The sequence below is a fragment of the Bufo bufo genome, chromosome 4, assembly GCF_905171765.1.
Source record: "Bufo bufo chromosome 4, aBufBuf1.1, whole genome shotgun sequence".
NCBI classification, from domain to species: domain Eukaryota; kingdom Metazoa; phylum Chordata; class Amphibia; order Anura; family Bufonidae; genus Bufo; species Bufo bufo.
Window position 1 is genome coordinate 197,624,649 of NC_053392.1, and position 14,464 is coordinate 197,639,112.

The 14,464-nt window shown below is 39.9% G+C and overlaps 1 protein-coding gene across 8 annotated transcripts in view; it reads right to left on the reverse strand.

The window, feature by feature from the left end:
* MECOM (MDS1 and EVI1 complex locus) overlaps positions 1 to 14,464 on the reverse strand; it is a 604,375-nt gene that overhangs the window by 20,001 nt on the left and 569,910 nt on the right. For 5 of the 8 annotated variants that reach the window (XM_040428191.1, XM_040428192.1, XM_040428196.1 and 2 more), the window contains 6 exons: positions 13,258 to 13,360; positions 12,836 to 13,052; positions 10,717 to 10,864; positions 9,142 to 9,298; positions 2,078 to 3,425; positions 1,505 to 1,628 (listed from right to left, as the gene is read on the reverse strand). In XM_040428191.1, the coding sequence (XP_040284125.1) occupies positions 1,505 to 1,628; positions 2,078 to 3,425; positions 9,142 to 9,298; positions 10,717 to 10,864; positions 12,836 to 13,052; positions 13,258 to 13,360 (2,097 nt within the window). The remainder of the gene's footprint in view (positions 1 to 1,504; positions 1,629 to 2,077; positions 3,426 to 9,141; positions 9,299 to 10,716; positions 10,865 to 12,835; positions 13,053 to 13,257; positions 13,361 to 14,464) is intronic. The other 3 variants (XM_040428195.1, XM_040428193.1, XM_040428194.1) reach the window with 3 other exon arrangements.

Here is a 14,464-nt window from a genome sequence, read left to right on the forward strand (position 1 = left end):
AACTGGTTGTCTCCCTGCATAGTCTGTCACTCCCAGAAAAAAAATGGACAATGTTAGACTGTGAAAGGGCACACCCCAACTGGTAACACCCAGTTGTCCTTGTGTACTCGGTCAGCATTTTGTGGACAAGTATAGGACATGCTCTATCTTTTTGTGGAATGGATATACGGATGTGGAAAGCACATGGATCATCCATATAGATAGGAATATTTCCGAAAAATGCGGACCACTAGCCACTAAATGCGGGTGCCACATGGACCACATCTGTATTTCGTGGATCTGCAATTTGCAGCAAAATGATATGGTCGTGTGCATGAAGCCTTATGCACAATAATTTTTCATCACACTGATCAGTGTTTTGAAAACTTATTGCTGCTGATCTGATGGTCATTTCAATCAGGACCATTCTCTCTTCCAGCAAAGAGGAAACCTCTCCTGGTCAGGCAAGGAACATCATTATTGCTTAATGACATTTACCGATCATGTCAAAGAGAACAAGAATTTTATAAAGGTATTATCAATGAAGATCCTCAATAAATTAGAATTCACAGTTTTTTTTCCCTCATACTTTCACTCTGAGCAATTATCATCATTAATGTTTGGAAACAGGCAAATCCTAATACTTGGTCAGTGGAAATAGTCTTAGAAAGAGCTTAACAGGATTAGAAGAAAAGCCTGCTTGTCTTGTCCAAATGCTGTCTAGTATTGTAGATTATCCTCCATTGAAGTGAATGCATTTGCACTGTCCTACCAGAAAGCACGCAGGGGCAAGAGTGGTTCCAGTTATAACAGGTTATCCCCTATCCATATGATAGGGGATAACTATCAGATTGGTGGTACGAGAATGTGGGCCCTGTACCGCTGCTCCATTCATTTCTATGGGAACACAGAGATAGCTGTACTCAGCTATCTCCGGCGCTCTCCCAGTAGCAGGACCTCACCAATCTGATTGTTTTAAACTGGAATATCCGTTTAGTCAGTTTGCGGTCTTATAGGACTAAATAAAAAGTTTTTAATTTATAAATTACTCTAATTTGGTTAGTGATTATTTCAAGTAAATGACATCATAACTCACACAAGTTAAGGTGCATTTACACTGTGCTGCTGAGTGGACAATTATCAGGAAGAGACCATTCCTTTGCAAAACTGCCTGCTTGTCAGTGGAGGTGAAGAGCATTGATCACCTCCACTGTATGGGAATGAATGATTGCTACTGAAGTTGCTCGTCCTCATAAAAATGTATTGTTTCTGGGCTTCAGATCACGGTTCACACAGCATGATCTGTTGCCTAGAAAGGATGATTGAGGTGCCCGCATGAAAGATCATTTCACCTGACGAACAATTGTTTTTATCGTTTGACCTGCAGCACCTTTATACAGGACAATTATCTGGAACGAGCGTTCGTTCTAACGTTCATTTCCGATAATCAGCCTAAACATCAGGCCATGAAACTATTATTTGAATGATCAATATAGTCGTCGTGTTTCTGGACCTGTTTACATACCTGTGGATGAAATAAGAATCCAGGTGCAGGTCTTAAATATTTGTCTTTGAGAACCTCAAGTGGATCCATTAGCTTTCTCTTTTCGACCCTGAAATTGTCGATATTCAGGTTATCATCAGTCATTCTGACAAATATAGAACAAATATCCAATCAGAAAAGATAAAACATTTTTTCCATAACATATTTTAGTACTGCATGCCTTGGCCTTTGCATATATTATTGACGACCAGTTACAGAACATACAACAACATTTGGTAAGAAGGTGCAATAAATAGTGGAAGGTGGTCAATGACAGTCAGATAGTATTGGCTGGAGCATTATCATTTTCACCACATGCCAATAATTGAGCAGGAACATACTGGTAAGTAGATAGGCCTGGGATACTCAGTATCTGCTGAACGTTCATTTGCCAGACTATTCAACTCACAATTTCTGACACTGTTTACTCAACAGTAGTCACTCACGGTCATCAACAAAAAGGTTGAATTTTGTGAAACTCTTATTTCTCACGTATAAATATATTAAAGTTTACTAAAGTCCTGTCTAATGTAAATGACAGTATGAAAATCATACCTGTAAATGGGGTCCATGAAGAAAGGTGCAGGCCTTGCATGCTGCAAACAGTGTTCAGATGGTTTCATTTGTTCGACTTCAATATCTTTTTTGTCTCCAAATATATGGTTCTTTCTGGGCTGCTCAGCCTGTTTTGTTGGACCAGCTCGACTTCTGCTACCCATACTTAAGTCTAAAGGTTGATCAGGACCAGAAGATGCTGGAGTCAGTGGCTTTGATGGCACATTTGATACTTTTTCTTCCTTACGCTTTGTGGTAAGATCAAAAGGAGATTCTACATTCCCCTTTGGAGTTTTCTTTATTTCTTTTGGCGACTCTGGTTCAACTTTTGGAATAGCAGGTCTTACATCTCTATCGGGAAATGGGTACATGGATTGAGAAAATGCTGGGAAAAAAGGAAGGGGAAACATAGATGGGTAGGGTAAAGATCCACCTTTTTTGGCTGGCAGACCAACTAGTCCCGTTGAACCAAAGTACTTCTCAGCAATGGAGGCAATTGCCTTTATGGAATCATTAACAGCCCCTGAAACAGCTGTCTGTTCCTCCAAGCATGGTGAGAAAACAGAGTGATTGTTAAATTCTCGTTTACTGTTCAATGCAGATAGATTTTGCAATGGGCTAACTTTGTCTTTATATATTTTACCATTTTCCTTCAATTTTTCTTTATCGCTCTCAATGTCACTTTCGAGATCAGAACCAGAAGTTGTCTCTAAGTCACTACCACTTGGTGTGCTGACATCATCCAGGTCACTGCTCTCCGACTGGTCACTCATTTTGTCATGAAGCCTTTCAACAGAATTATTTTCTCCTATAAAATCCATGATTTTATTTTCACCCATAGATGGGTGCTTATTCAGTGCTTTCAAAATGTCCTGTGTTGCTGGTAGGATTTGTGGTCGATTCATATGGGGGCCCTTATTTGCCTGTTCAATACTTGGAAGTCCTTTCACAGGAGAACTGGCAGGCATTAATGGAGGTCTATATAGGCTTGAAGGAAACAGACCTGGAAAACTAAAAGAGAACCCAGGGGCTGTTGGAAAAGTAAGACCAGCAGCATGCCGGCTAGCACCAAAGTAGTCTGCAAGTCCTGCACTTGCATGATTCATGTTGATCATTGAAACTTTGTCCAAAGAGGGAGTCCCAGGAAGTGAAATTCCTTGACCAAATAATCCACTAGCAGCAAAGTGATTCTTCCCCTCACAAAATCTCCTGTGCTTATTTAGTGATGATGTAGTGCTGAACATTTGTCCACAGTCTTTGCATTTAATCTGAGTCCTGCAGTCTGCATGCATGCGCTTATGTCGACAGAGGTTTGAAAACTGAGTGTAAGACTTATGGCAAACTTCACCTGTGCAGAAAAAGAAAGATCTTAAAATGTGACATGCATACATTTAGCATACATTACCAGTTTTGAAATACAGTTCCAACAATGAAAGTATTAACTTTTCAAAATCTTGACCTTAAAGATCCAATCAAGAATCAATTAGCACATACATGTACACTTCAAGTTAGTCTGACAGACATCACATGAGTATGGCTAACATCTCATAATCTTTGACCTAGCATGCATGTGCTTTGAATAAGGAGAGAGAAATCCACTGGAGGCAGCGGCTTATATCCCTTAGAACAAAATGACTGAGCAGTTGAAATCCACATGCCCTTTCATAATCTCCCCCAAAATCTGCTTATATAGGGAGTCTTATATATACACATTACATGGTTGGCCAGTTGTGTCAAAATTTGTGGGATTGGCCGACATTTGGCTAATCTGTATGGACTGCTTAAGTTTTTGGGTAATGCATTGGACAAAGCACATGGATCTACCACTTAGAATCCGTTTCAAACATCATTTGAAGTAGAAGTTCACATCCAGTAGATTTGTTATAGACTTTTCCCAACAGTTCAAAGCAAAAAACTAAGAAAAAAAGATTAAAAACAAAGATAAAAACACCCTGCACGATATGATAAGTAAATATGCGGATGTCCATGGCTACATTTATGGAAAAAATATAAATAAATAAAAATCACAGAAAACAAATAATAATGCACTAACACAATAGATGCAAGCATTATATATGGACTAAGCTCTCATTCTGATATAATAAAATCTGACTCTCTTAGCCAATATATTTTGATTAAAACACATCTGTGCCCACTTACCTGTAGAGTAGGACCTGCCTGACTGAGACCACCTTGGCGGGGGTAGGTGGGCACAGATGTGTTTTGATCAAAATATATTGGCTAAGAATCTCAGATTTTATTAGAGTTCTTGCATCTATTGTGTTAGTGCATTATTTATTTTCAGTGATTTTTTTTCCCCCAACATTTCTATTCATCTGAATAGAGTTTATAGAAATCTATCAACATGTGTCAGCAACAACCCCATTCAGGAGTACTGATCTTATTCTCAGTTGTCAAATCAGCTGAGTGTGAACATACCTTAAAGGGGACCTGTCACCACAAAATGCAGTGTAATCTGCAGGCACCATGTTATAGAGGAGGAGAAGCGGAACAGATTGATAGTTTTGTCTGAAAAGATTCAGTAAAATTTGTAATTTATAAATGTGAATATATGCTATTTGTGACCTTATTGTACACATGGGAGCTATTATCACTGACTGTATACACACTTACACAGAGAATGTTATCAGAGATAGCTGTCGGTCACTAATAGCATCTCCCTATGAACAGTGAAATCAGAAATAGCAGAGGTTTAAATATATAGATTATACGTTTTACTGAATCTTTTTTCACATACCATCAATCTGCTCAATAACATGCTGCCTGCAGATTATATTGCATTTTGTGGTGACAGGTCCTCTTTAAGATACTGTAGTCTTCTTATAGCTACCAGGTTGTCAAATATCTATAGTGACAATATTCCTAGTAGGACATTGATTCTGATACCTTGCCTGTATTACATTTTACTTCTAAAAAAGTTTTCGTTCTTGCACTTGAATTTCATTTGAAATTCAGAATGTTTGATAATGCCAGCAAAAGAGTTAAATGGGGGATGTGATTGTCATTTGCAGATGATAGTGCTGGGTGCCACTAACACCAAGCACTTTTTGTACCTTGCAAAGGATGTATTATAAATCATAATGTTCTCATCATTCTCACATCAAAGACATAAAAGTATAAACACTGAGCATTCCGAGCCATTCGCAACAATCCTTTTGCAGGGCTAGAGACAGGCTGCCCAAACTGACAATAGCTCTATTTTAAGCAGGAGAAGGAAACCAAATTGAATGTATCTCATCCTGCATTGTTGGTTCCCATGAACTGTAATCACGTCCGTGACTTCCACTCACACCAGCGCTAACCTTCCAGCACTTGGAAAACCCTTGTCCTTGACAATCCAGAACACTCACTGTCATCTTCGAAATATTTCCCTGGCATCACCTCTCATTACAGATAAACAAAGTATCAGAAAAAGACTACGAAAAGAGATACAGCCATATCTGAGTGTCTAATCCAGCTGTACTGTGAATAGAACAGTAAGGTTAGAAATTTATGATGGAAATAATAATAAAAGTTGTATATATCAGTACTGTTGTAATTATGTATTAAAGGGGTTGTCCCAAGAAAAATATTCTACAGTTTTCAAACCAGCACCTGGATTTGAATACTTTTGTAGTTGCATGTAATTAAAATTTTTGTATAGCCACCGAGTTATTCAATTAAATGTATCTGTATAGCGCCACCTGCTGTTTGTTTGTTTTTCCTATTTATTTGTCCGGCTCACTAAGAAGGCCGCACATGCTCAGTTTCATCCTTCAACTGCCTCCTGAGCTGTGATAGGGAGAGCTGAGACACACCCCCTGAGCTGTGATAGGGAGAGCTGAGACACACCCCCTGAGCTGTGATAGGGAGAGCTGAGACACACCCCCTGAGCTGTGATAGGGAGAGCTGAGACACACCCCCTGAGCTGTGATAGGGAGAGCTGAGACACACCCCCTGAGCTGTGATAGGGAGAGCTGAGACACACCTCCTGAGCTGTGATAGGGAGAGCTGAGACACACCTCCTGAGCTGTGATAGGGAGAGCTGAGACACACCTCCTGAGCTGCAGCAGAGAAGACAATCCCCTTGAACTGTCGGCTTGATATAAATATAGCAGAGCAATGAATGGGGGAGATCTCTGGACCCATGTGAGGTACAGGGCTGGTTCTAGCTTTGTTAAAAAGAGATTGTACTATATGATGTCTGATTTTCATTTTTTATATTAGTCATGGGATAACCTCTTTAACTTGCAAGAAAAAAAAAACTAAAAAAAAAAAGACAGTCAATTGCTACAGATATACTATGGTATCTCAATATATCTTTCCTTACCAATGGATAACTATCACTGAAAAAGGATAGCTAAATACACAACAGCTTCAAATTTATTATGGCCGCATAAAAAAATACTATGCTATGGACAGAGATTTATTGGGACCACCTTCATTTGCAAATGATCACTTCTTAGAAGTCTATTTTGTAGCAGTGACTAATGACACAATACAAGAAAAAGCCTTAATGGTCACTTGCTAATGATAGAACAGTAAAAATGCTATTATTCTAATTAACAAGATTGAATCCATGGATAGCACTGGGACAGGCAATGCATTATATTACCCAGTGCTCAGTAGCCTCACACATTGAACAAGGGGGTTTCTGCATTAATGTGGCCCTTGAGCAGCTCTGAGAAAACAGAACGTCTTTAAGCTGTAATATCCCTGTACTTGATATCTGACTTTAAGTAAACCAGATGGGCTAATAGCTTCCATACAGTACCCTTCAACAACAAAAGACACCATTCTTCCACCACAGTACCTACAATTTCAATGTTCAAATGCAGCACATAAGGATACATCCTACCACCTTTCATCACTTTACGACAACTCCTACAACTTACAGAACACCCCCAAGCCCCAATGAGCATTATCCTATCAACATCTAGCGTGCTCAATTTGTATTTTCTCCAAAGACTGGAACAAGATAGCAGTCAGAATTGCATATTTTCTGCTTATTAAACACATTAAGCAGTGTACTGAATATGCCGGACCAATTATAGCATGTGGTTTCTATTTGAAGGACCTGAACAGTTTGTGAAGGCAGCGAGTAATTACCTTTGTGTTGGTGAGCTTTCCCTCAAGTTTGAGCAGAATAGTGTAATAAGAGACAGTTGCCATAAACAGACTGGTGTGCTGTACACCGTGTGTGGCCTGGATCTGGACACAGATAGCACATTTTACATGTAAAACACTTTGGTGCAAGGGTATTTCCAAATTGTGTAATTACAGGAGTAGCGCTCAAAATTGTGTGTCGTTTCATCCTGTAATAAAGTAACGGATTGGAAAATATGCCTAGAGGTTATAGACTACGTGCACGCCACGGGCCTTTTCTGCACATTTTATCCTACACCTTAAAAACTTAACCTAAAGAGTATGTACATTTTTTAGTATGTAGATATACACATACTGTACACCCTGTATTATAAGGCTACTTTTACACTCGCGTTTTGTGCGGATCCGTCTTGTATCTGCACAGACGGATCCGCGCGAATAATGCAAACGCTTGTATCCGTTACTAACAGATCCGTTTGCATGATTCATAAAAAAAAAAAGTCTAAGTCAAAGCGGATCCGTCTTGACTTACATTGAAAGTCAATGGGGGACGGATCAGTTTTCAATTGCACCATATTGTGTCAGTGAAAAACGGATCCGTCCCTATTGACTTACATTGTAAGTCAGGACGGATCCGTTAGGCTGCGCTGTAAGCTGCGTTTTAGTGACCGTCTAAAAAACGTAGCGGACACCAAACGCAGCTAAATTGATGCATTCTGAACGGATCCTTATCCATTTAGAATGCATTTGGGCTGAACTGATCCGTTTTGGTCCACTTGTGAGAGCCCTGAAATGGATCTGACAAGCGGACCCAGAAACGCCAGTGTGAAAGTAGCCTAAACTGTATAAAACTCTTATCTACATTTCTACTTGTCATTAGACTGGGTTTCCACGTTCAGAGTTTGTGATGCAGTTTTTGGAGCCATAACTGGAGCCATAGAGGAGGAGGCGTAATCCCTTATGCCACCTTTCTGGTGGCAAAAAATTTGCAAAAAAAAAAAAAAAAGTGGGTGGTGTGGAGTGGTCCTTGCCGATCCAGCACAGTTACTATACTTTATACCAGAAAACTGGCACAACCTATCCCTTCAATCTACATCAGCGTCTTAATAAATTTGGCACTTATAATGCCAGCAGGGTAGGGATTAAGACTGGCGCACAAGATACCGGTATTAAGTCCCCATAATGCAGCAGAACAGTACGTTTTTGCTACTGTACATCAGATTTCTGGATAGCGTCCAGCATACACTGCATATTCCACTAAATGTAGATCTTCAGATCAACTTCTCCACAGATGTTGGTCCAGCAAACGATAGTGGGCAACTATAGCTCTGGAACCTAGAGAGTTGTGCATGCAGTTCTAGACTACAAAAATGGAAGTGACCCAAGACCTTTGCAAGGCAAACACAATGACCCACAATTTTTGGGCCCGGCTCCTCCTTCCCTGCTTTGCCACTGCCTGGTACTGTCAATCAAAACAGCCAGGGAGGGAATGGCCACAGATAGGAGCAGGGCTTGTGTGCAACAAGTGCAATGGTGACACCCTTATTGCACCAAAGACCTAATGTACATGTTAAGAAATAGTATCGAATCAACCAAAGAAATACTGTATTTTAATCAGGTGAACCACAGCTATGGGTCTATGCAAATAGTTGGGTAGAGAGGTGCTGGAGACAGACTCCCTTTAAATTTAGGATGGTTAGGGAGTTGTGGTCATAATAACTGTATGCCATGTATAGGAAGAAAACCATTCTAATTCAGTACCTAATAAGTGTCAGTATGAAAAGGCATCACTATATGGGTTGTTCTACTGACTGAGCACAAATATCTCAAGAACAATAACTTTTAGACTTCCATCATGTTTAATATGTTGATATTTGCCTATATATTAAAATAAAATTAAATCTTTGAAACAGAATCATTGGAAGAAAGAAAACAAAGAGTAAAACAATGTTACTCACATACAAAGGGCTTGACACTGCTGTGAATGTGCTTGTGTTGCTTAAGACCTGATGAGGTTGCAAATGTTTTGCCACACTCAGAACAAGCGTGGGCTCGAGCACCTACATGCTGGGAACGAATGTGCCTTTGGAGGTTGCTAGGATCCGTGAAAACCTGCTAGGAAATGAGTACACATTAGTCAATGAAATTAAAATGGACATTTGCATTTAGGTTTGATACTTAATGAAGATTTTATTGAGTTAGTAGATAAATAGGAAGATGTTCGGGAAGGATTGAAAATTATCTTTTTAAAAGGAAACTGTTTTTTTTTTTTTTTTTACAGTTTTAGCCTCTACCTTATAGCATTCTCCAAATCATAATACTACATCTGCCACTTGCAGAACTTCCTATTACAGACATGGTTGTCATTGTCACTAGAGTAAGCAGACTTTTCTCCTGCTGTCCAGAACATCCCTAACATCTGACTGCCTGCAGACTGTTCCATCAAACATCACACCAAAGCAGGGTGCCTGTCTACATCTCAGTCTCGAGTCCAACATACTTTAAAGCAAACCAATTCATCTATACCTGAAAGTGGTGGTAACTTAAGCAAGGAAAAGGCTGTCCATTCTGATAATGCCTTGAATGTAGACCACATGACAGAATAAACCTTTATGTGGCACAAGGAGACTCACGAACGTTAGAGGAGTTTTCAGAGACAAATACAAACTTACTATTTTACTAAAAAATAACATCTTCCCCTCACAGCAGCAGTTACCCATCTATATAGGAGCTTTAGCTCTCTGTGCTGACTGCTCAAGAAGGACAATATTTTGTAATTTCATTTTCAATGGTTTAGTACTGACAAAATGAAAAAGAAAATCAGCCAAGAATTCTTTAAAAAAACATTGTTTCCTATAAATATTGAGTTTTAAAATACTCCTTTTAGACAGAAGTGTCCTTTTAAGGAACCCTGCAGAGGTCAAGTTTAGCCGATGCAATGATAGCAAACCTTTGGCTTTTTACGTTCCAAGAACTCGCTCACTTAGAATATGCAATATGTATAGCAAATATTTGTGAATATGTTGCCATTTATAGCAAAATATATAACTCATGAAAAACTGTATATTCCAAATCTTGATGTAACGGTATTGATTCTACATCTTAGTATGGGAAACATCTTAATGGGATTCAAATTTCAGCAAGAACAATTCAAACTAAATCATTCAGAGAAAACAGTTAAGTAGCAAGACGTCAGCAAAATTGTTTCACTCGGAGTAACTGGCTTTGAACATTTCTTACAGGGAAATCTTTGCGCCTGTCAATTATCCTACCAAATCTGTCCAGGTGCCCTAGATACCGCTGCTGTATATCTAAGCTATAACGTATGTAAACATTTGTAAGCATGTTTAAATCCCTCCCCAATCACACACAAGCCCTTCCCCTTTGGGCATTGGCACAGTAAATCCCTGCACATAATTCACGTACTGTACATGTCAATACAATACTTGCTAAGAAATAAAGTGCCTTCATCACTTGCCCGATTGCCCCGGACGGTAACGTATTTGCAATGACCAAACACAAATTCACATTACCTTGGAGCAGTTCTCACACTCGTAGTGCTTTCCAGTATCATGTGACATTTGATGGCGGATTAAGTTGGACTTCCAGTTAAAGGCTTTAGGGCACTGATCACATTTATATTCTCTCTCCTCTGTGTGCGACTGTAAGTGCTTGTCCAGGCTGAAGAAGAAATGCAGACGTACTGTATGAATATAGAAGCCTTTGCCATTCCGAACATGTTGTAAAAGCATTACATCATGGACGTGAGATAAGTAAAGCATGCTGAATGTTTGTATAGGTGCAAGATTTAGACGTATTCAGTCTTATACAGATGCCGAGCACAATGATCTTCAAAGGAGATCTTACAGCATACAATTAAATTAGGGGTGTAAGAATCATAAGCATGGCTGGCATCTATACCACCAGCTGCTGGATCTGGTTCAATTCATCAGCTAGATTTTATAACCCAGTCAACCCAGTTCTGTAATTGCTCGTTCCTTGGTGTTCCTATCTGATGGCTGTCATAGACCTGCGTACTGTATGGCTAGTTCAAGATAATTAGTGGTGGAGAAAGGATGACCACACGCATAACTTAACATATCTGTCGGCCAACCACCATCACTCCCAATCTCTTCATACACATGCCTGCTCAGTAGGAAAGTGGGAGAAAGCTGCTGATCGCGACATACCTCCTCAAGAACAAAAGGATTGGGCAATAGAAATCCAACTTGCCTGATCCTTATTGCCCCTATACACATTTTGGTTGGCTGGTCCTGGCAAAAATAGCAGATTCAGTCAACATATCTCTTATGTTTATGGCCAGCGTAATAAACAGATTGCTTCTAACCATGGAAGATCTTCAACTGACCAGGAAATGTATTTGATATTATTAATAATTAATCTATGTTACAAATGTTATCAGATTGTTCTGTAGAGTGAGATTGTTGCTAGCATAAGAGCTTGTGGTTTAAAAAAAGGACCTCTCTAAAGGTGTTTTCTCATCTTAGACAATGGGGGCAAATCGCTAGGATATGCCCCCATTGTCTTATAGGTGCGGGTCCCACCTCTGAGACCCGCACCTATATTGAAAATGGAGCCCCGAAAGTGAAGGAGAGCGCACTGCGCATGCGCAGCCGTCCTCTATTCATTTCTATGGGGCCGACGAAAATAGCCGAGCGCTGGCTCGGCTATCGCCGTCTGCCCCATAGAAATGTATGGGAGCATAAGCCGCGAATGCACGGCACGCTCCTATTCACTTCTATGGCAGAGGCGGGGATTAGCGCTTGGTAGTGGACGGATCCCGGGAAATCTGGGGTCCTCCAGCCACAGCGCTCCCCGCTCCGTTCTCGATATAGGTGCGGGTCTCAGAGGTGGGACCTGCACCTATCAGACAATGGGGGCATATCCTAGCGATATGCCCCCATTGTCTAAGTTGGGAATACCCCTTTAACTAAACTGACATGTTGGTTTAAGTACATACTTGTATTTCCCATTTGGAACACCATTTCCCAGAATTCTGTGTTTCACATTTCCTCTGTTATATCTACTAGACATTTAGGAATAGATTGGCAATTGGGTGTTACCCGTTGGAGGTGTGATACTGCACAGGCTTGTTCTTTCAGCTTTGATTGGACAGTGTCAGCGTGTATTGGGATATTCCTCCAGCTGGTAACAGCCATCTCCAGTAGAGAGGAACTGTAGGGTATGTTCACATGATGGAATTTAGAAAAATCTGCCTACAAATTTCAATGCAGTTAACTCCATTTCATTGTTTACCAATGGGTGTTCAATACAAAACAGCATTTTATGCCACATTTTTTGTTACGCCTATCATTCATTTCAGTAGGAGATCCAGCACAGATTCCACCCCTGGATAGAACATGCCGCTTCTTTTTTTCAATAACTGCTGCTTCCAAATGAAATGAATGGGAGGCTATTTTGAAGCTAATTTTGAGGCAGAAACGTGCCAAAAACTCAGTGTGAGAAAATATGCTCCAGAAGGGTTATTTTATGGGAATTGTAAGTGTGTACTAAAAACAGGTAAATATGACAAGGCCTCTTTATAGACAAACATGGTTGGGTCATGGGAAAATCTGTGTCTTTGCCTAGCTCACTTTTATGGGGAAAGAATCTTAGAACAATATTGCTGACCTTTGTATGTCTGGAAACACCTGATCACATTCTTTACACTCTTGAGAGTGTTGCATCTCAATGAGGTCACTGTCGTCATCGAGATTCTGCTGAAAGTTGCTCTCAACCATTGAAAACGCAGAGTGGGGTGTGCCACAGGGAAACTTCTGGTGGTCGCTCAATTCATCATTGGACTCAAACAACTGATCGCACTCCTCACAGCGATACTGACACTCCTCTGTTTAATAAAGCAAGGAGATATTGCAATCTCATTTAATAAACACAAAACAGCAACTCCAACCATATAAAATAAACCAGATTGACCAAAACATAAGCGAAATAAAATGTGCCTCCTGCATTTGACTATGACTTAACAAAACTGCTTTCAGCCTCCTGGTCACACCATGTGGGCATTAGACAATGGGGAATAGTATGGAGCTTACCATGGATGTCAGGAGCCATTGTCGCATGAGTATAATCTTCACTCTTCATGAACAATAAGAGCTCTTCGCCTGGCTCAATGTCAGCTACAACTCTGTAGAATATCTGTAAAAAGGAGACTGTATAATCAGTGCTGGTGCTAAAACCCGCAAGTCATTATGTGCGCGCTCAATGCCTAAGAAAATGTTTACCTTTTGAAATGGGACCATAACTAACTATACTATGCCTTAAAAGGTGATTAGCCAATCTCACTCCCCGCTGAGCTACACTTCCTAAATACAGAAAACATGGCAAGACAATCCAAAGCATGAGAAATAAATTAAAACTGATTGTGTGCCCCAAAGAAAAGGAAAAATAAGACCTGTATCACTGGGTATAGAAAGGTTTCTGCATTTCAGATAATGTCAGGGTAGGATTTACATCTTATGTTTCCCTAGGCCATTACTTGTTCTCCACCCCACACAGTGTCCTCTACTCAACACTATAGTTCTTTAGATTTTAATTCCTGCTATATGGCATGGATGTAGAAAGAATCTAGAATATTGTCATTGAGCTGTTACATATACTAGATATAAATATACAAATTACTAACCTAGAAACTCAGTGCAAGAACATATAGGAGATTGTGGGTCATTTCTGAACACTGTTTGAAGGCACCACTCCAGGCAACCAATATAACAACAACTATTTATTTTGGGATTCGGCTAAGGATCCATTTACATCTGCATCAGAGGATCATTCACAAGTTTCATCTTATTTGATGAAAAAATATGAACCTTAGGCCCAGACTTCACTGGGGTCCATCAGGTGCTGGTTTTAATCTGTCATATAACATATCCGGTAGAGTACTGAGGCTTCTGTTATGAAAGGATGCAGCAATGCAAGTGTGAACATATTTTATTAAGGCTATGTATATACTTTTATTGTTGCTATGGGCAACAGCTACATTTTATCTTTTATACAGAACATTATTAATCCATAGTCCACACAGAGATTAGTAAGCAATAGCTCCACATTAACTTAGGTCATAATCAATGTTCAGGTCAACTTGAGCTTTCTGATGCCCTTGGGAGGTAATCAAGAAGATTCAGAACTTCCCCTGCCTGATGTCAAATAGCTGAGACAACAAGGCCCAGTGTCTCCCCTGCATTTCGGCTGTCATATAGACGAGACTATAAAGTCCAGTGTCTCTCCTTCATTTTCTTTAGC